General features: G+C 40.7%; 1 protein-coding gene across 2 annotated transcripts in view; it reads right to left on the reverse strand.

Moving 5' to 3' along the window:
- Positions 1–23,755, reverse strand: part of PLXNB2 (plexin B2) — a gene marked incomplete in the record, with an annotated part of 627,297 nt that overhangs the window by 69,772 nt on the left and 533,770 nt on the right. For both annotated transcript variants that reach the window (XM_053716644.1, XM_053716645.1), the window contains 1 exon segment: positions 21,446–21,582. In XM_053716644.1, the coding sequence (XP_053572619.1) occupies positions 21,446–21,582 (137 nt within the window).

A 23,755-nucleotide genomic window follows, 5' to 3' on the forward strand; every position in this document is an offset into this window, starting at 1 on the left:
GTCAGTTATTGATACCTTAAGACAGGCACGAAAGCCTGTCACCAGGAAAATTTACCATAAGGTATGGCGTAGATATCTTTATTGGTGTGAATCCAAGGGTTACTCATGGAGTAAGGTCAGGATTGCTAGGATATTATCTTTTCTCCAAGAAGGTTTGGAAAAAGGATTGTCAGCTAGTTAAGCGTCTGGCAGATGTTCCAGACGTTCAGGCATTTTGTCAGGCTTTAGTTAGAATCAAGCCTGTGTTTAAACCTGTTGCTCCACCATGGAGCTTAAACTTGGTTCTTAAGGTTCTTCAAGGAGTTCCGTTTGAACCTCTTCATTCCATAGATATCAAGCTTTTATCTTGGAAAGTTCTTTTTTTGGTAGCTATTTCCTCTGCTCGTAGAGTCTCTGAGCTATCTGCCTTACAATGTGATTCTCCTTATCTGATTTTTCATACGGATAAGGTAGTCCTGCGTACCAAACCTGGGTTCTTACCTAAGGTGGTATCTAACAAGAATATCAATCAAGAGATTGTTGTTCCATCCTTGTTTTACACAATCTGGACGTGGTCCGTGCTTTAAAGTTTTACTTACAAGCTACTAAAGATTTTCGTCAAACATCTGCTTTGTTTGTTGTCTACTCTGGACAGAGGAGAGGTCAAAAGGCTTCGGCAACCTCTTTTTCTTTTTGACTAAGAAGCTTAATCCGCTTAGCCTATGAGACTGCTGGACAGTAGCCTCCTGAAAGGATTACAGCTCATTCCACTAGAGCTGTGGCTTCCACTTGGGCCTTTAAAAATGAGGCTTCTTTTGATCAGATTTGCAAGGCGACGACTTGGTCTTCGCTTCATATTTTTTCAAAATTTTACAAATTTGATACTTTTGCTTCTTCGGAGGCTATATTTGGGAGAAAGGTTTTACGGGCAGTGTTTCCTTCCATTTAAGTTCCTGCCTTGTCTCTCCCTTCATCCATGTACTTTAGCTTTGGTATTGGTATCCCACAAGTAATGGATGATCCGTGGACTGGATACACCTTACAAGAGAAAACACAATTTATGCTTACCTGATAAATTTATTTCTCTTGTGGTGTATCCAGTCCACGGCCCGCCCTGTCATTTTAAGGCAGGTAATTTTTAAATTTAAACTACAGTAACCACTACACCCTATGGTTCCTCCTTTCTCGGCTTGTTTTCGGTCGAATGACTGGCTATGACAGTTAGGGGAGGAGCTATATTACAGCTCTGCTGTGGGTGTCCTCTTGCAACTTCCTGTTGGGAATGAGAATATCCCACAAGTAATGGATGATCCGTGGACTGGATACACCACAAGAGAAATAAATTTATCAGGTAAGCATAAATTGTTTTATCCCAGATGCTGCTATGCTAATATTTGTATAATGCATACAGGAGTCTAGATTCACCAAAGCACACAGTGAAAAGGAAACCTTCAGCAAGGGGACACCTTCCTTGCCCTTCCCTTTTGTATTTTATTACAAAACATTTTTCTGAGCTTAATGTATTAGTTTGAAATGTCTAAGAATCCCACTTACCATATACCCAAACAGGTGAAATTTAAGTTAAAGGGACATAAATCCCAACATTTTTCTTTCATGAATCAGAATATACAATTTTAAACAACTTCCCAATTGACTTCTATTATCACATTTTCTTTGTTTTCTTGTTATCCTTTATTGAAAAGCAGGAAGCTAAATTCAGGAGTGTGCACGTGTCTGCAGCAGTGTTAATTTTGACGGCAAATTTCGATTTAGTCTTAGTTTTAGTCTTTTGACTAAAATGCCATTTTAGTTTTAGTCGTATTTTAGTCTTCTAAATTGTTTTAGTTTTAGTCGACTAAAATCTAAGGGGTTTAGTTAAAGTGCAATGCATTATTTAAGCATTTCTCTATAATTTGCAAACTGATTATATACTCCAGGAGTAAACATAACACCTGCTATTATTTATGGTATTAATGTTTAAACCTGCAATAAAGACACAGATTTAGCCGTTGTGATATATAACATCTCTATAAACGTAAAATTAAATAAAACCAAGTTTCATAAACAAACAGAAGTGTAAACTGTATTGCACATATTATCCAATATAAAAACTTTAACAGCTCTCTGTTAATAAATAAAAAAAAGTATCAAGTAGCTCAACACAACAAAAAGTTTCTGCAGCTAGCACAGGCACAGCATTACATAAACCCATACTTGCACAGGCACAGCATTACTTAAACCCATACTTGCACAGGCACAGCATTACATAAACCCATACTTGCACAGGCACAGCATTACATAAACCCATACTTGCACAGGCACAGCATTACATAAACCCATACTTGCACAGGCACAGCATTACATAAACCCATACTTGCACAGGCACAGCATTACATAAACCCATACTTGTGGGTTATGCTTATTTCTATAGAAAGAATCAATTGATTGTTCACAGATTCGTAAAAATGTCGGCAATGATATTAGCACTGCTCTAGAACTTCCAAACTCATTATATACTCCTGGAGTAAAGGTTTATTAACCTGTTTTTATTTATGGTATTAAGGTTTGAACATGCAATACAGATTTAACTGTTGTGGTATAGAACGTCTATTTTTTATCTTAAAATTTAATACAATTAAGTTTTGTAAATTTTACAAAAGAGCAGTAATTAGATATGGATTCATTATAACACCTTGCATAAAATGTTTTTGTCAGCAAATTTTGATTTACTCACAGTCTTTTTAGTTGTAGTCGTATTTTAGCCATCAGAATTTCTTTAGTTTTATTGTCATTTTAGTCGACGACATTAACACTGCTCTGCAGTACTATATGGCAGCCGTTTCTTATACATTAGCAAGAGCACTATATGGCAGCACTTTTTCCTGTCATGCAGTGCTCCAGAGGTGCACGTTACCTATCTAGATATATTTTCAACTAACAATAACATGAGAACGAAGCACATTTGATAATAGAAGTAAATTGGAAAATGTTTTTAAACTTTATTATCTACTAGGCGATAAGTCTGGCCAGAGGGCAGTCTATGTTTTAAAAATACAAACCCCCAAGCTAAAGTTACAAAAAATAAAAAAAAGTAAAATTACAGAAAAAAATAAACAAATGTTTATTGTTTTCAAGCCTTCAATCCAGATGAGGATAGAAGATGATTGAGCCGCCTAGAAGAAGACCTTTTCTGCCGGACTTCAGGAACGGTGAGTAACTTATAGGGGGGCTTAGTTTTAGGCATTTTTTTTTTTTTTTTAAGATTAGGGATTTAATGGGCAGTAAAAGAGCTGAATGCTATTTTAAGGGCAATGCCCATACAAAAGCCCCTTTAGGTTTTTTTATTTTGAGGGATTTGGTTGGTGGGGGGTTTTTTACTGTTAGGGGGACTTAGTATTTTAAATATAAAAGAGCTGTTTAACTTAGGGCAATGCCCTTTTAACGGCCATTGGTAGTTTAGTTTAGATCAGGGGGTGTTTTTTATTGTTTTTTTTTGGGGGGGGGGGGGGGGCTTTTTTATTTTCATAGTGATTAGGTATTTTTTTTTTTTTTTGATAATTTTGTTTATTTTTTATGTAATGCTAGACTTTTATTTTTTGTAATTTAAATGTAAGGATTTTTTATTTTAATTGTAATTTAGTAGTAATTGGGGTTAATTTAGTGGGTGTTAGGTTAGGGGGCTTAGTAATTAAATTAGTTATTTGTATTGTGGGGGGGTTGTTGGTTTAGGGGTTAATAGGTTAATTGCGATGTGGGGGTTTGTCAGTTTAGGGGTTAATAGATTAATTAGGTTTATTGCAATGTAGGGGGTTGGCGATTTAGGGGTTAATATTTTAATTGTTATTTGTGGGTTTAGGGGTTAATTACTTTATTGTTTTGCTATGTGGGGGTTGGCGGTTTAGGGGTTTGTTATACGGTTACGTGTTTTTTTTCCATTATTTCTTGTTCTTGTTATTTGTGGGTTTAGGGGTTAATTACTTTATTGTTTTGCTATGTGGGGGTTGGCGGTTTAGGGGTTTGTTATACGGTTACGTGTTTTTTTTCCATTATTTCTTGCGTGCGGTTACGTGTTTTTTTAGTTATTTCGTGTGGGCGGCTGCGTGTTTTTTTTAAGCTTTGGGTTTGCCTACGCTGCTTCCAGGTTGATTTTCTTGGCTGCCTCGCGCAGCCAACATTCCTTTGAGGATGCACGTGCAACTGGCGACGAACACGTTACAAGCGCGATTATAGTATATATCTGAATCATGAAGGAAAAAGTTTGGGTTTCATGTACCTTTAAGACCAATATTTCATGTAAGGTCTTCTGACTAAGAGCTGAGGTAAGAGAAGGGGGGGATTTCTGAGTTAAATGAAAGCAAAGTGTAGCGTTAGATTATGGCTGTCCTACTAATTTCAGTGAATATGCAGGACTGGTGACTATGGAGGTGACATAATGTAAGTTGAGCAGATAATCTGTCATTTATATCTCGGCGCACTTAACGCAAAACAATAGATAAAGCAATTAACCATTTCTAATTAAGTTATTAAAAAGCAACATTAAATACAGGACAGTATTTTAAAAAAAGGCATAGGACAGGATTATATTACATATCGGCTGTCTATATTCATGGCTGATTGTCTTTGCCTTTTGTAACTCTACAGTTAGAAACTATTTAAGGCCCCCTTTTTAAGAGTTAAAACTTAAATTATGCTTACCTGATAATTTTCTTTTCTTCTGACGGGAAGAGTCCACAGCTGCATTCATTACTTTTGGGAATTAAGAACCTGGCCACCAGAAAGAGGCAAAGACACCCCAGCCAAAGGCATAAATACCTCCCCCACTTCCCTCATCCCCCAGTCATTCTGCCAAGGGAACAAGGAACAGTAGGAGAAATATCAGGGTGAAAAAGGTGCCAGAAGAAACAAAAAAATATGTCCACCCCTTATGAACAACGCGGACGGGGAGCTGTGGACTCTTCCTGTCAGAAGAAAAGAAAATTATCAGGTAAGCATAATTTAAGTTTTTCTTCTTAAACGGGAAGAGTCCAAAGCTGCATTCATTACTTTTGGGAAAATAATACCCAAGCTAGAGGACACTGAATGCAAACAACGGGTGGGTACAAAAGGCAGCCCATTCAAAAAGGCACCACAGCCTGATTACTCAACACCCTAAAAAAGTATAGAGGACACGGGTGAAAACCAGATGTCTAGTTAACGGCACATTAGTTACATCGCCGGCAAAGCCAAACTAAAACCACTCAGTCCCAGAGTCTGTCAAGCCCAAACAAACCACTGAGGAGTCAGCCCCTCGGATCAAGACTCCCATGAAGGTACCCAGCCAAGACAAGGACCGCTATCTGCTCCCAAAAAGGAGAACAGATTCTCATGAAAAATCCAAAGGCTCATTCCACTCTGCAGAACATAGAACAACCCATGGTTGTCGTACAATAGCAACGCCCAGGGAGAAGAACTCCCTAGAAACACAAAGACCAAGAAAAAGAGATCAATATACAGGGAAACATGTCCCAAAAAGGACTTGAGGAACACCCTCAAATTCCTGACCCTGTACCATACTCTAAGGTACTCCAGGAAAACCATAAGTTCCCCATTGCCTCATATTAGATCTAGATCTGCAAGCTAGACAGCAGAAATAGGATAACTATCCCAGCAGCTTGTAAAGAGTTCTCCAAAAAGAACACCAACCATCTGAACAGGAATGCCCAATGATCAGCTTCCAGGTAGAAAGCTAACTCACAGTTGCTAAACCCAAACACTGAAAGGCGTTTCAAGCTTGCTAACAGCCAGTCAAAAAACAATAAGCTGTAGATGGTTACACCCTCAAACTACAATAGCTGTAGCTGGATTCAACTGCAAACCTTCCAAGGGCTCACAGTCCTCCGAATATCAGGCTCCAAGGAGCACCCCCTCCGAGCACCGAACGCCAGTGGAAAAGAGGACATCCAAGACCTCCAACAAAGGAGAGAACCGACTCTAAAGAAAAACGGTCAACCCTGCATAGAGTAACAGACCCCCAATCTTCCCTCTGGGACAATGATCCCAGCCCAAAGGCCAGTCAAGACCAAAGACAAGAGCCCCAGACTTCCGGAAGAGAACTAAGGATCAACGTAGGAACAAAGCACCCAGTTAAACCGCTGACCGTTACTACAAACGTTATGCTACCATGAGTCAGGATAGACATTGTGCTCAGGTACAAAACCCCCTACACGGCTGTATTCTCTAAAAACAATAAACACTTCCCAAGGGAAGAAGGCCCTCAGACCCTCAGCCTCCATATATCAGAATCCAACATATAGCAGGAGCCCCATAGGGATCAAACCCTCAGCCTCCCGCTGCAGGAATGGAGAAACCAGTCACTACATCGCAACTCCACTTCCGAGATTCTGAAACGCAAGAAGGGAAAAGACCAGTGGCCGGACTTTTAGCCGACGGACATTTGGCCGAAACACAAGTGGCTGTCAGATAACAGTCCAGATACGAGATAGATAGATTTGATAGATAGATACATCAATAGATGCAATAGATACATTTGATAGATACGATAGATAGATTTGATAGATAAATAGATAGATTTGATAGATAATTTCCCAGACAGAGAATTACAAGACGTGCAGTCTGTGACCCATGGTAAAGGTTCCCAGAGGCAGTTGCGGCGCCCGAGGCTCTGATTAGAACATATCCCTCGGCCGAAATCGGAACATTCTTTAGCTTTCTGTCTGTCGGCCAAATGTCCGTCTGACAAAAGGCTGTCTGCCAAATGTCCATCTGCATTTTGTCAGAGCACCGAAAAGACCATTACAAGGCAAGACACCAAGGACCCACAGATCGCTCCAAATACTAAGGTAACTCTGAACCCGGAGAACCCTACCCCCACTCTAGAAGAGAAGGGAAATAAACAACGGAAAACCACTCTACCATAGTGGCGAGACCACTCGGCCATATCGCCAACCCAGGTGAAAATACCTGGAGTCTACAGGAACCGCATAAATGCGCCAGAAGACCAGTAGGGAACCGTCAGAAGGACATAAAGCCTAAGCCACATACATATAGGCATCTCACAGAGCCCCAGCCTCTACGAAGAGAGGCCTGCGGGACCACAAACATTTAGTGTGAGATTGAACCGTCCACACCCATCCAAGGAGAGACACTAACTTAGGTCAGGGTCCTCAAAAAAAGAGTGGAGAATAGAATGAGGGAGTAATACACACCAGTGTGTATTACTGCCCTTAGGGGGCGCCTCTTAAAGCCTATCAAGTGAACAAATGTTAAGCAAAAACAAATACCTAAATTAATCCTAATATGATATTGTATATATATATATACAAAAACAAACATATATGTTAGAAAATGTGTACCAAAAAAAGTCCAACAAGTGAAAATGATAACAATAATGTCCCAAACGGTAGTAGATCCAAAAAACGGTAGGCAGCTCTCAGTCTTAGGATGGTCTTCCTGATAGATGGGTAACTGGAGAAAGAGAGAACACAGAGGCGCCAAACATGGCCTAGTATAGCCAGATACCAGATATAACACTTCACAGGGTAACAATTGAATACTCACAAAAGAGATGCACCCATTGGTGCTATTGAAGCAGACTGGAACCTCTCAGTGGTCCAGCTCACTGATGTAATTCACGTGTCAGTTGTAGTCCTTGATGCTGGTGATTATCAGGTTCCTGAGTGAACACAAAAGAAGCAAACCATAGCCCAGTAACGTTTGTAAATGAGTGGTAATCTGAGCAATCCTACTTACAAGATCCAAAGCACCTGCAGGTGCATATACTGCAAACTGGAACCAAACAGTCGCCCAGTAGACTGATCCCTCCAGGTGATAGCAGAATAACTCGCTGGTGCCACTCAAAAGTTTTAGCAGCATGCGAATAGTATATAAAAGATGTCCAAAAAGCAAGTGTATTACTGTAAAAATCTTTATTAAAATGCGACGCGTTTCTCAGCTAAAACAAGCTGTTTCATCAGGCTAAAAAATTATAAAAACACATACAGATTACACTTGCTTTATACAAAAACACACCTACTAATTGGCCAATCAGATTGCTCTAACCTTGATAGTCATTAAGTGTTAGCACCTGTCTGCTAGAAAGTTGGTATGGCAACCAACACCCAAACACAATTTAGTGCAAAAACCAAACTTCAGCAGACCATACTCAAGGCAGATTAACCGTTTGTGTAAAAATCAGATCATCATTGTGTATTGATAATAATAGACATAAGCCTAACACTGCTATGAACAGGACCCATATTCCCTGTAAAATTATACTTCATAAAATATAAATAAACAAACAAACATATACTGGTATATTTCCTATTCCTATTCAATTTACATACAACATACTCTATATATTGTCAAATATGTCTTATGATTTCGGCCTTACCTTACTCTTATAAAATGTTAAATTAAATATGCAACTTGATATAAAGTTAATAGCAGGCAAAGCGATACTGTCAAACTTATAGTCATACTAATGTTGCAAACCCAAGTGTCCGTTGATTGGACATCTACTTCCTGGTGTCAAATTGCACAATAGCTGAAAAAATAAATTTATAAAAAGGTGAATTGTGTTTAACGAACATCTAGTTAGACTTTAATAACAGGTGTATATTTAGCTGTCCCTGGATATAGGGCTAGCATATATGCGATCGTTGTGGGTCAGTATGTTTCCCACTGGTCCGGTTACTTATCGGTGTTTGACCGGGGTTATCGTTGTAGACTGTACATTTGGATGTAAACTAATTGTTTAACGTAAAATCCTACACCAATGACTGCATTTTATAAGAGTAAGGTAAGGCCCGAAATCATAAGACATATTTGACAATATATAGAGTATGTTGTATGTAAATTGAATAGGAATAGGAAATATACCAGTATATGTTTCAGTTTGTTTATTTATATTTTATGAAGTATAATTTTACAGGGAATATGGGTCCTGTTCATAGCAGTGTTAGGCTTATGTCTATTATTATCAATACACAATGATGATCTGATTTTTACACAAACGGTTAATCTGCCTTGAGTATGGTCTGCTGAAGTTTGGTTTTTGCACTAAATTGTGTTTGGGTGTTGGTTGCCATACCAACTTTCTAGCAGACAGGTGCTAACACTTAATAACTATCAAGGTTAGAGCAATCTGATTGGCCAATTAGTAGGTGTGTTTTTGTATAAAGCAAGTGTAATCTGTATGTGTTTTTATAATTTTTTAGCCTGATGAAACAGCTTGTTTTAGCTGAGAAACGCGTCGCATTTTAATAAAGATTTTTACAGTAATACACTTGCTTTTTGGACATCTTTTATATACTATTCGCATGCTGCTAAAACTTTTGAGTGGCACCAGCGAGTTACTCTGCTATCACCTGGAGGGATCAGTCTACTGGGCGACTGTTTGGTTCCAGTTTGCAGTATATGCACCTGCAGGTGCTTTGGATCTTGTAAGTAGGATTGCTCAGATTACCACTCATTTATATAAACGTTACTGGGCTATGGTTTGCTTCTTTTGTGTTCACTCAGGAACCTGATAATCACCAGCATCAAGGACTACAACTGACACGTGAATTACATCAGTGAGCTGGACCACTGAGAGGTTCCAGTCTGCTTCAATAGCACCAATGGGTGCATCTCTTTTGTGAGTATTCAATTGTTACCCTGTGAAGTGTTATATCTGGTATCTGGCTATACTAGGCCATGTTTGGCGCCTCTGTGTTCTCTCTTTCTCCAGTTCCTCAAAAAAAGAATCAATCGAAGTTCCAACATTCAGAGGAACCCTAAGCTGTCTCCTAAAAGGAGGAACGCACCTCTAAAGTCAGTAGACTTGGCGATCTAGCAATAGCCTCAAACCCAAGAGTCACAAAGGACTCCCTAACGGTCTAAGATTTAGCACCAGGGCACTTTGATCGCAAAGAAATCTTGTTAACACGCGTTACACACACAGGCACGGTAGTGACCAACACCCGAAGGTGAATGAGAACCCTGTATCCTGCTCGCCACCCCAGAGAATCGAACTAAGACACCACCCATTAAGCCCCTAACGGAGCATCAAGGATAAATGGTCAACTACCTGACCCCAGAAAGGCGGCCCTCCGTAACCGACCTCGCCTCTTTACTGACAAGCCCCAAGGCTAGAGTTGCAACGAGGACGTAAAGACACCCTAACGTCGAGACCATGGTCAGACCAAGGGTACTGGAAGAGACAACAGCCAGAGATCCCTGAAGGATCTATCTTCCAAAAATAATCTTTTAACAGGCAAAAGCTGGAGCTTCGCAGCTCCCCACAGAAGGCATGGAACCCCTGCACATCAACGCTTAGAGTAACACAACTCTGAGCTGAGGAAGAACATGTCCACGCATCCAGACCATATGATCCACCCAAGGTTGGAAGGAAACTCCGCCACCGCAATAAAATGCTTAATAGGCTAAAGTGTCAGCGTCCGGAAGAACATTGAGTGAAAATGCAAATTATTAATCACTCGGCACACCAGAACACATAGGTCACACACATCTCCAAACTCCAAAGAATGGAATAACGGTTCTGAGTCCCCGGGAACCTGAGGAACAAATATGACGTCTGCAAAAACAGATCTGTATCCAACCTAGATTGGCACTCATTACCCTCCGTTCGGAGGGGTTGCATTTAAACAACAGGCCTCATACTTCAGTAGGATCCGAACCCGGAGTCCATAGAATAGGCCAAGTGACATTAATATCGAGGGCAACATGATCCCAGGTAACAGCCGAAAAAGTATCCGACCAGTACCTGCCTGGTATAAGGACACTATAGAACTGCCCAAGGTCCAAGAAAACTTGTTGCGAATGATTGATAAATGAACTAGAAAAACATAAATCTATTATTTAACAAGTGCACAACTTCCGAGGGAGTGCCCACGCGACCTAAATCGCAAGTATCGGTTCCAGAGAAAAACGTTCATAAAAACAAAATTCTAACAGACATGAGCTTCAAGGGACAATTTACTCAAAATTGTTCTCCCCATTTGTTCCCAATGATCCACTTTACCTGCTAGAGTGCATTACATTGTTTACTAGTATTTCCATTACCCTTATATTGGCATTTAAAATAGTTTATTTAGCGTGTGGTATCCCCACCCATCCTGAATTTTTTTGGCCTCAAGGCCAAGCTCTGTTAAGCCAGTAGAATAAATTACACTCCCAGTGGGTTATATAAGAGATAAGGTAATAAATGTTAAGTATTAGTGATTGGTTTATGGACAGATATAAGATAAATAAGCAGATATATCAACACAATGTGATAAAGTAAAGAGATCTGATTATACCTACAAGCTCAACCCATTTTATTAGGTTGTGGCTTCAAAACACAATATCAGCTAATTCATATACGCAAATAAACCTTAAAAAAGCAAATATCACACATTTTATACTCTGCAGCTGGTAAAAAAAAGTAATTGGAAACACATTAAGGGAAAAACAATTGTATTGTATACTGTCCCTTTAAAAAAAACCAAATTAAACACATCCATCCGGATAAAAAAACTAAAGCGAAAGCAGCACACATCGAGTGAACACCCAAGGTGAATGAGGACGACAACGGGACCAGCCGATTAAAAGCGCCATTCACCCAAGCTCAGAACTGGAAACGAAAAACAAAGAAAAACAAAAACAGCAACGTTAAGGAGATTGGCTTCATCCCCAAACGACATATTCATTTTGCCATCCAGCTTCTAAGGCCTCGGATCCCTCGGCCCGCTAGGACTGGGATCCTCCAACATTGCCAAAATATTTCTTAAAAGAACACAAAGGCGAGCCAGACTATAACGGAAGGCAAAATCATCCCTCGCCGGATCAACCGAAGACCCTGGCCCTGAGATAGGGGCCTCTGAAGCCTCAGGGGTCAATGCTTCTCCAGAAGGCCGAACTGAATCAGGCGTTCCCGCGCTCGACGGGCCCTGGTTAACGGAACACGGACAGTATCTTAGAAATACTTCACTTGGGAGATATAAATGATTCACCGCCATAGAAATGGCCATGCGGAACCGTGCCGTAGCCTCTGGAGGAAACAAGCCACCCTCTGGAGAAGGATGTGTACCCGATCCAGTCTGGATGTGCTTTCCTTTCTCCTGATTTTGTATATGTATATATATATATATATATATATATATATATATATATATATATATATACACACACAAAATCAGGAGAAAGGACAGCACATTCTGGGACTTCCTGCTCCAACCCTTCTCCCCTCCCACCTCTATATACTTGCATTATCTGATCTTCTGTTCAGTCCCTTCTGGGACTCCCTGCTGTATTGTTCTGACTTCCTGCTCCAACCCTTCCCCCCTCCCACCTCTATATACTTGCATTCTCTGCTCTTCTGCCCAGTCCCTTCTGGGACTCCCTGCTGTATTGTTCTGACTTCCTGCTCCAACCCTTTCCCCCTCCCACCTCTATATACTTGCATTCTCTGCTCTTCTGCTCAGTCCCTTCTGGGACTTCCTGCTGTATTGTTCTGACTTCCTGCTCCAACATTTCCCCCTCCCACCTCTATATACAGGTGGCCCTCGGTTTATGATGGTTCAATTTGCGCCATTTCAGAATAACGCCCTTTTTTCCAGTCATGTGACTGCTATTGAAAAGCATTGACTGCTATTGAAAGCATTGAGATTAGAACATGCATGCATTAAAATAGCCAGTAGGTGGAGCTGTCCGCTTGTTTTGCAGCAAACACATGCAAAGCCAAGCAAGCCAGACGTGATCAATGGATCCGCTTTCAAAGGAACAGCAGCAGCCACTTCCCTTAGATGCAAACTCAATGCAGAGAACTGTTTGCAGAAAAAAGGCAAGCAAAAAAATGTTTTTCTTAATTAATCTTAGTTTGATGATGATACAGTCTGTTGTGTGATTAAACACAGGCAGGCTGAAATTAATCAGTGTATAACCAGACCTGAGCAATGGAGCCGTTTTTAAAGGAACAAGATCTAGCAGCCACTTAGCTGCAGAAAAAGGCAAGTAAAAAAACGTTTTTCTTCATTAAACTTAGTTTGATGATGATGATACAGTCTGTTATGTGATTATTTTGTTTTTGTTCATTAAACTTAGATTGATGATGATACAGTCTGTGTTTGTGTGATAATTTTATTAGGTGCAGTTTAGCAAATGTTTTTGTTCATCAAACTTAGTTTGATGATGATACAATCTATTTTATTAGGTTAATAATGCTGTTTCGCATTTAAAGTCTTCATTTCAAAGCTTTAAAAATAATGTATTAGGTGTTACTTATGACAAATTGGAGAGGGCCTGGAACCTATCTCCCTCACTTCCCATTGACTTACATTATAAACTGGGTTTCAATTTACAACGCTTTCGATTTACAACCATTCCTTCTGGAACCTAACCCCGGCATAAACTGAGGGCTACCTGTACTTGCAGTCGCTGTGCGACTGCGCAGCGGGCACGCCAAAGGTAAGCCTGTTAGCGCCTGGACCGCACCCAGCGCCACGAACCATGACCTCCGCACCTGCCACCGCTATAACACCAGCACCCTTCGCTCTCTCAACATCGGTAAATCGTCAGCATGCTACCTTGCATCCCCGACGAACACCAGAGGGCCATTCACCTGCCGCAACTGCTCTTTCACCGCCCTCCCAACCACAAACCTACCAAACATCCCTCACTCAAACAGCCGCGAGAACCTCAACTGCATCCTCCTCAACACCCGCTCCAGCCACAAGCACGCCATCGAAATCTGGAACATGCTCGACTCCACCTCCCCAGACGTTGCCTTCCTCACCGAAACCTGGCTCAACCCCTCATCAGCGCCGGACATCACCATCGCCGATGGCTATAAAATCTCCCACAAAGACCGCAGCAACCGACCTGGAGGAGGCATCGCCATCATCCACAAACACTCCATCCAAGTCACAACCACCTCCGATGATCACTCACCAGACTGTGAAAATCTACACTTAAAAATCAAGGTTAACCACAACACCACCCTCCGTGGCACCCTCATCTACAGACCTCCAGGACCACGTCCCGCCTTCTGTGACTCCATCACCGAACACCTTGCACCCCACGCCTCAAAGGACTACATCCTACTCGGTGACCTTAACTTCCATCAAGACAACCCCAATGACCACAACACCACCAACCTCCTGGAAAACCTTGGAACCATTGGACTGAAGCAACTTGTAAACGCCCCAACCCACATAGCCAGACACACCCTCGAGCAACCACATCTCAGTCAACCACATAACCGAATTCCACTGGACTGACCATCACTGTATACACTTCTCCTTCAACAAACCCACCACGCACCTCCGGCATCACCACAAGCCCCGCAGAAACTGGAACAACATCACCCAAGAACAACTGCACTCCACCCTGATCAAGTCCCCCCCAGTGACCTCCACTGACGCCAACTCCTCCGCCCGCCACCTACATCACTGGATCACAGACTGCGCAAATACCCTCGCCCCCCTCAAGAAACCGTCCAGCCGCCAGCCCACCAACAAGGCCAGCTGGTTCACCCCCACCCTCCAGGACTCCAAACGCCACTGCAGACGATTAGAGAGAACATGGAGATCCAGCAAGTCCCCCTCAGACAAATCCGCCTACAAAGAAGCCATCACCACCCACCACCACCTCATCAAAACCACAAAGAAAACTGCTTTCCTAGACAGAATCCACGCCAAAACCCACAACAGCAAGGAGCTGTTCACAGTCATCAAGGAATTCTCTAAACCCAAAAGTGATACTAACGACATCCCAACCTCCCAGAACCTCTGCGACAACGTCGCTACTTACTTCCACCGAAAGATAATTAACATCTATGACAGCCTCGATCTCCAGAACTCACCACTCACCGCCGACCCACCCACCCCCACCTCACCCAAACCCACCACCTGCCACCGTCTACGGACTACCTGGATCCCCCTCACCATGGAGGACCCACTCAGAATCATGAAATCTATCCACTCCGGAGCACCCTCAGACCCATGCCAGCACCACATATTCAACAAAGCGGGTTTTATCCTCGCCCACAAACTCTGCCTCACCATAAACTGCTCCATCAAAACTGGCACCTTCCCAGAAGACTGGAAGCATGCAGAGCTGAAACCCCTGCTGAAGAAACCCACAGCTGACCCCACAGATCATAAAAACTACCGCCCCATCTCTCTACTCCCCTTTCTAGCCAAAGTAATCGAGAAGGCCATCAACGCACAACTTGTTGACCACATCGAGACCAACCACATCTTGGACCCCTCCCAATCCGGTTTCAGGAGCAATCACAGCACCGAGACCGCCCTTCTCGCCGCCACAGTCGACATCCGTGCCCTGCTCGACCAAGGAGAGACTGCCGCCCTCATCCTCCTAGACCTCTCAGCCGCATTCAACACTGTAGCAAACAGCACCCTCCACACGCGCCTACACGATGCCGGCATCCGCAATAAGGCCCTGGAATGGATCACCTCCTTCCTCAGCGGCAGAACCCAGAAAGTCAGACTCCCACCCTTCTCCTCCAATCCCACAGCAATCAGCTGTGGTGTACCCCAAGGCTCTTCTCTTAGCCCCACCCTCTTCAACATCTACATGGCCCCCCTCGCTGCCATCGTCCGACAACACAATCTCAACATTGTCTCCTACGCCAACGACACCCAGTTAATCATCTCACTCACCCAAGACCCCGCCACCGCCAAGAAAAACGTCTACAAAGGACTTACAGCAATCGCCACCTGGATGAACAACAACCATCTCAAACTCAACACTGACAAGACCGAAATCCTCCTCGGACCCACCAAATCTGCATGGGATGACTCCTGGTGGCCCACAGCCCTCGAACACCCTCCAACTCCAAAACACCACGCACGAAATCTAGGTGTAACCCTCGATTCATCACTTTCCATGGACCGCCAAGTCAACACCATCTCTTCGACTTGTTTTCACATACTCCACCTACTGCGAAAAATCTTCAAGTGGATCCCCACCGAAACTAGAAAATCTGTCACCCAAGCCCTCGTCAGTAGTCGACTGGACTACGGCAATGCACTCTACGTCGGGTCCACAATCAAGCTCCAGAAATGACTCCAACGCATCCAGAACACCTCGGCCAGACTCATCCTCGACATCCCTTGCCAAAACCACATCACTGAACACCTAAGGAACCTACACTGGCTCCCCGTCAGCAAGAGAATCACCTTCAAGCTCCTAACCCATGCATTCAAGGCCCTCCACAACATTGGTCCTGAATACATCAACCACCGTGTCAATTTCTACACCCCCTCCAGAAAACTCCGCTCTGCCGACCAAGCACTCGCAGTCATCCCCCGCATCAAGAAAAAAACAGCTGGAGGAAAATCCTTCTCCTATATGGCAGCAAGGTCATGGAACTCCCTCCCGTTGCACCTCAGACAATCCACCTCCCTTACAAATTTCAGGAAGGACCTCAAGACCTGGCTCTTTGACTGAATCATCTTCCCTTAGCCCCCCTCTCCCCCCCTCCCATAGCGCCTTGAGACCTTCACGTGTGATTAGTTTGCGCTTTACAAGTACCCGATAGATAGATAGATAGATAGATAGATAGATAGATAGATAGACACACACACACACACATATATGGGCTGGGCGATATGGGGGGGAAAAAAATGTTGGAAAAAAACGTGATTGCGATTTTCTTATAAATGACTATAACACCTTCATTTTGCATTCTAAAGTTTATTTAACACTACAGAATCTTAATGTACATGTTTCTCAATGTCCAATACACTCTTGGAGCATAAAAATACAAACCACAAAATAGTTCAAATAAAATTTGCTGCCTGTGATGTGATTAAATAGTAGCCACTAGCCAGTTATAAGGTCTTATGACACACAACATTGTCATGTTTTCTTGGAAAGTCATTCTAACAGTGGACAGTGGTATGATTAACAAACGAAGCAGTATAAGCCACATACACACATACACACAATTATATATATATATATATATATATATATATATACACACACACAAACATATATAATATACAATCACATACACAGTTGCACACACACACACACACATATATATATATATATATATAAAATAAAAAACATTGTAGATGCAGTTAAGTTAACCCAGTAGCAGAGGGGACTGCAGTTTTAGCCTTTTTGGGAGCCGTGGGGTTAACTGCATCTGCTATGTATTTGAGCCGTTTCTCAGAGGAGCAGGAGATTGTGAGAGAGGTTCCATAATGTTTACATACCCTAAGTTTCAGACTACAGACGTCCCTAGGGGGAAATATAAGTAAGTGGCTTTCTCTCCTGTTCATTTCTGCATGTGCTCTGCCTTTAGACTTCTATATTGATCGGCTGCTTATGAGAACAGAAAGTGAAAGTAAAAACAGCCATTTTACAAATGTGTGCTAAAAGCAACCACTAGATGGAGCTGGTTTGCAAGAAATCACAAACAAATCAATATTACAGCCACCTCTGAGGATTTTTTTATTTAGCAAAAATCGCGAACTCTCGCAGTTTTAAAATCGCGGCGATTAATAGCGGTTTTAAATCGCATGTGCGAATAATCGTGCAGCCCTAATTATGTATGTATATATATATATATATATATACACACACACACACATATATATATATATACACACATACATCTATATATATATACATACATACATATACACACGTATATTCACATACACGCATATACAAACAAACACACACAAAAGGTACAAAAATCCAAACTTATTCTGAAATCCAAACTTTTTAATTAATATTTTTTTTTTTAAATATAATTATCAATAACCATCCCCCCCCCCCCCCCCATCTGTAAGTCACAAACTTCTCTGCCTGTGTCTTTGGTTTGATTTTTGGGATCTAAAACGCAAATAATAGTCTGTATTTTTCTAAACAACTATTATCTACTGATTACAGTAATGTACCATCTTTCCGATGGTACTATGTAAACACAAGTGTAAAACTACCTTTAGGCTGCAGGTATAAGCTGTATAATGACAAGTAAATATTGCCGAAATGTCAAATATTTTCGTTTACACTTGGTCCCATCCCCTCTCTAAATGTCTTATTTCACAGTAGCAAATATTCCATAATCCAAACCTCTCCATATATTTATATATGTGTGTGTGTGTATATATATTATTTTTTATTTTATTTATTAAGACGAAAACATCTTTCAAAGATATTAATATATTTTTGGGAGCAATGTCAATATTGGATAAGTGCATTGGGCATTTTTAGAACATCAGTGAAATAAAACTTTTTTTTTTTTGTTACTACAATGACCTTTACATATATAGAACTTTAATATAAATGATCAATGCCTGAAGAGAAAATAAATAAAAAAAGAGAAATGCATTTTTATTTAACACTCAGATCTATATAGCCTGGTTTGATACACAGAGGTGATCACTGGTTGGCACACTTTTCTTATCATTTAAAAGGGAATTGAAAATCATGGAGCATTTGTTGCTAATCACTGCGTATCTCTTCAGCCAAATTGGCAAATCTCTAAGCAAAGCTCCAAAATACAACAGGGACAGCTGGAATCGTTTGGCAAGTTCTCCTGCGCAGCTTGAAGTCAAAGGTTCCAGTGAGAAGCATATTAACCCATTCAGTGAAGTGCAAATACCACTAAAATGCTGACCATTTCAACAACATGTGAATTAAGCCTTAAATGTTCTTAAGAACCATCTACTTGTAGCAACACATAAGTTTGAAGGATTTCAATATAGAAATTTTGATGTGGTATGAAGGAGACAGCAGTGAGTGAGTTAAAGGGACACTCAAGTCAAAATTAAACTTTCATGAATCAGATAGAGCATATAATTTTAAATAACTTTCCACATAACTTACATTAATAAAATGTGCACAGTCTTTTTATGTTTACACTTTTTGAGTCATCAGCTCCTACTGAGCATGTGCAAGAATTCATAGAATATAATTATATGCATTTGTAGTTGGCTGGTGGCTGTCACATGATACAGGAGGAATAGAAATAGACAACAAATTTTTCAAAAATAAAATCTAGTACTCATTTAAAGTTAGGACTTAGTGCTATTGCATTGTCTTTTTATTATGTATTGATTGATTATGTAAATCACAGGTTGATTATGCAAATCTACTATATTTACTGTCCCTTTAAGGAGAGAACCCATTCTATACCTAATCCTGGTTTTAGTTACTGCACACAGATTAAAAGACGTGTATAAAATGAATAGGAGAGAGGAAAACAAATTAAAAATATTCTCACATGATATCTACATTTCTCAGAGATGCTCAGATTATTGTAACCTTTAATTGGTACAAAATCCACTCTGGTTTTAAAGCATCCTAAATGCTGCGTTAACAAATCCTCCTGATTGTGAGTCTGGCCTTTCACTGTATTCCCACCCTATTGTCGCGTTCCATGCAAGGGTTAGCATCTGTCTGTCAGCCTTCCCACCATGTAATCCAACCTCTCACTACAGCATTACAGAGGGCTGGGAGGGAATGGAATGCTTACAGCATAGATCGCTATCACAGCAGAACTACAGACACATATAACAGGAATAGGGTATTTATGTGGAGACATAAAAATCTAAATATAATTCCCCACAACATTTTAACTATGTAGAAATGTAATGTACTTGTTTTAGTTATTATATTTATTAAAAAGAACCAGGATAATTTAAGCAAAGTGATTAACAGCCCTATAGATTTTTTAGCTTGTGAAGCGTACAATGAATGTAAAAATCCCCCACTTAAAAAGGGGGAACTGGATTTTTTTTTAACTCCAATTAATTTGGACACATTAACCTCGATCACATACTTGGCGACGTGCACAAAAACCAGCGTCACCATTTTTCCCCTCAAATCACGCAATTGTAAACCTGGCGCAACATACAAGTTACGCGCGTAGATTTATCACGCATTTTTTACTCCCTTAGACTAACATAGAACTGGCGTCGGCAGTCGGTATCACAAAGGCAGCTTATGGACTTAACGCGTGCAGAATGGATATATTTTTAGCTTGCCACACAAAGGCAGGCACACAACCCTTGCGCACAGTAAAAAAGCAGCGAAAGTCCCTGGAAGGCTTAAACACCTAACGCATGCGCACTCACATACATTTGAGCCACACATATAAAACAATTTAACCTTTCCTGGCCACTCAATTAATCAAGTGTGTCAAACCAATCACAAACAGCACAACAGCTCACCTGCAGCCTTAAAACACCTAACAGACAATGCACACCCTGATTACCCACCTTGTTTTTCTTGCAGTCGGTTTGCATGTCGGTTTATTAATTTCTTTTGGTTACTTTTATTTTTAACTTAAGTGCGCAATATACTGGCAACGCCAAAAATGTGTAGTTGCGCATATTTCTGAACCTCACCAGTTTTGCCTACTTACACGAGTATATCATATGGCGGCGTGTGTTATGTGATTCACCCGATGTGCGAGGTGAACTTACGGGTGACGTGGCTTTCAGCAGTTGCGCTGAAAACTATGCAACATATGTGATAGTGCATTTTACCAGATAATTTGACTACCTTGTCATTATTGAGGCTCAGACCAATATAGGTAATAGAGAGCACAGAAATAAAGGTAATTTAATTTAAAGGGACATGAAACCCACATTTTTTCCTTCATGATTTAGAAAGAGAATGCAATTTTAAACATCTTTCTAATTTACTTCTATTATCTAATTTGTTTTATTCTCTTGATATTATTTGCTGAAAAGCATATCTAGATATGCTCAGTAGCTGCTGATTGGTTGCTGCACATAGAAGCCACGTGTGATTGGCTCACTCATGTGCATTGCTTTTTCTTCAACTAAGGATATCTAAAAAATTAAGCAAAACAAATAATAGAAGTAAATTGTAATGTTGTTTAAATTTGTATTCTCTATCTAAATCATGAAAAAAAGATTTTGGGTTTAGTGGCCCTTTAAGCATCTCATAGGTTTAAAGGGACATAAAAATACAAATATAAAACACTCTGAAGCGTTACATCATTATATTATTGCACTTTTGCTTACACATGTCTGTGTTAAACCTCTGTAAATGTGTTAAACACACAGTTAAAGTCCGCTCCAGAGCTACTTGAGTTAGCTGAACACAGCTGCTAAGCCAATGACATGAGGCATTTATGTGCAGTCACTAATCCCCAGCAGTGCACTACTGCTCCTGCGCCTATCTAGCTACACTTTTCAACAAAGCATACAAAGAGAAGGATGTAAATTTGACAACAGAAATATAAAGGAATCTCTTATAACACTGCATGTTCTAGCTGATTCATTAAAATTTCATCTTGACTTTCGCGTTCCTTTTTTTTATGGAGTCTATTCTGAAGGCCACAAGTAATTTAAGATGGATGTTACATATTCATGGTAATATTACCAGAGGGAGAAAGTAAATTAGTACACGCCCTTTTTTTTTTACATTATTTCTTATTTAAAACTGTGAATTGGTAAAAGTATAAAGTACATACACAGTGCAAGGTATGGTACCAAGTGACACTCTGACGTCTTTCATGGATCCTGTCCTAAGGTTTTTCCCAGTTATCGTTATGAAAGTTCCTCCGGCCATGATGCCTTCCCTTGGATTCACTTCATTTGGTTCAGGCTCCTAAAAATAAATATATGAATTTAACAATATAAATAACAAAAGGCATGATTCATTTCAACAATGTAGAAAAACATAATTTATGTAAGAACTTACCTGATAAATTCATTTCTTTCATATTAGCAAGAGTCCATGAGCTAGTGACGTATGGGATATACATTCCTACCAGGAGGGGCAAAGTTTCCCAAACCTCAAAATGCCTATAAATACACCCCTCACCACACCCACAAATCAGTTTAACGAATAGCCAAGAAGTGGGGTGATAAAAAAAGTGCGAAAGCATATAAAATAAGGAATTGGAATAGTTGTGCTTTATACAAAAAAATCATAACCACCAAAAAGGGTGGGCCTCATGGACTCTTGCTAATATGAAAGAAATGAATTCATCAGGTAAGTTCTTACATAAATTATGTTTTCTTTCATGTAATTAGCAAGAGTCCATGAGCTAGTGACGTATGGGATAATGACTACCCAAGATGTGGATCTTTCCACGCAAGAGTCACTAGAGAGGGAGGGATAAAATAAAGACAGCCAATTCCTGCTGAAAATAATCCACACCCAAAATAAAGTTTAATGAAAACATAAGCAGAAGATTCAAACTGAAACCGCTGCCTGAAGTACTTTTCTACCAAAAACTGCTTCAGAAGAAGAAAACACATCAAAATGGTAGAATTTAGTAAAAGTATGCAAAGAGGACCAAGTTGCTGCTTTGCAAATCTGATCAACAGAAGCCTCATTCCTAAACGCCCAGGAAGTAGAAACTGACCTAGTAGAATGAGCTGTAATCCTTTGAGGCGGAGTTTTACCCGACTCGACATAAGCATGGTGAATTAAGGATTTCAACCAAGATGCCAAAGAAATGGCAGAAGCTTTCTGACCTTTTCTAGAACCGGAAAAGATGACAAATAGACTAGAAGTCTTTCGGAAAGACTTAGTAGCCTCAACATAATATTTCAAAGCTCTAACAACATCCAAAGAATGCAACGATTTCTCCTTAGAATTCTTAGGATTAGGACATAATGAAGGAACCACAATTTCTCTACTAATGTTGTTGGAATTCACAACCTTAGGTAAAAATTCAAAAGAAGTACGCAACACCGCCTTATCCTGATGAAAAATCAGAAAAGGAGACTCACAAGAAAGAGCAGATAATTCAGAGACTCTTCTGGCAGAAGAGATGGCCAAAAGGAACAAAACTTTCCAAGGCAAGTAATTTAATGTCCAATGAATGCATGGGTTCAAAAGGAGGAGCTTGAAGAGCCCTCAGAACCAAATTCAAACTCCAAGGAGGAGAAATAGACTTAATGACAGGTTTTATACGAACCAAAGCTTGTACAAAACAATGAATATCAGGAAGATTAGCAATCTTTCTGTGAAAAAGAACAGAAAGAGCAGAGATTTGTCCTTTCAAGGAACTTGCGGACAAACCTTTATCTAAACCATCCTGAAGAAACTGTAAAATTCTCGGAATTCTAAAAGAATGCCAGGAAAAATGATGAGAAAGACACCAAGAAATATAAGTCTTCCAGACTCTATAATATATCTCTCTAGATACAGATTTACGAGCCTGTAACATAGTATTAATCACAGAGTCAGAGAAACCTCTTTGACCAAGAATCAAGCGTTCAATCTCCATACCTTTAAATTTAAGGATTTGAGATCCTGATGGAAGAAAGGACCTTGCGACAGAAGGTCTGGTCTTAACGGAAGAGTCCACGGCTGGCAAGAGGCCATCCGGACAAGATCCGCATACCAAAACCTGTGAGGCCATGCTGGAGCTACCAGCAGAACAAACGAGCATTCCTTCAGAATCTTGGAGATTACTCTTGGAAGAAGAACTAGAGGCGGAAAGATATAGGCAGGATGATACTTCCAAGGAAGTGATAATGCATCCACTGCCTCCGCCTGAGGATCCCGGGATCTGGACAGATACCTGGGAAGTTTCTTGTTTAGATGAGAAGCCATTAGATCTATTTCTGGGAGTTCCCACATTTGAACAATCTGAAGAAATACCTCTGGGTGAAGAGACCATTCGCCCAGATGCAACGTTTGGCGACTGAGATAATCCGCTTCCCAATTGTCTATACCTGGGATATGAACCGCAGAGATTAGACAGGAGCTGGATTCCGCCCAAACCAGAATTCGAGATACTTCTTTCATAGCCAGAGGACTGTGA

This window comes from Bombina bombina, chromosome 6 (genome assembly GCF_027579735.1).
Source record: "Bombina bombina isolate aBomBom1 chromosome 6, aBomBom1.pri, whole genome shotgun sequence".
NCBI classification, from domain to species: Eukaryota; Metazoa; Chordata; class Amphibia; order Anura; family Bombinatoridae; genus Bombina; species Bombina bombina.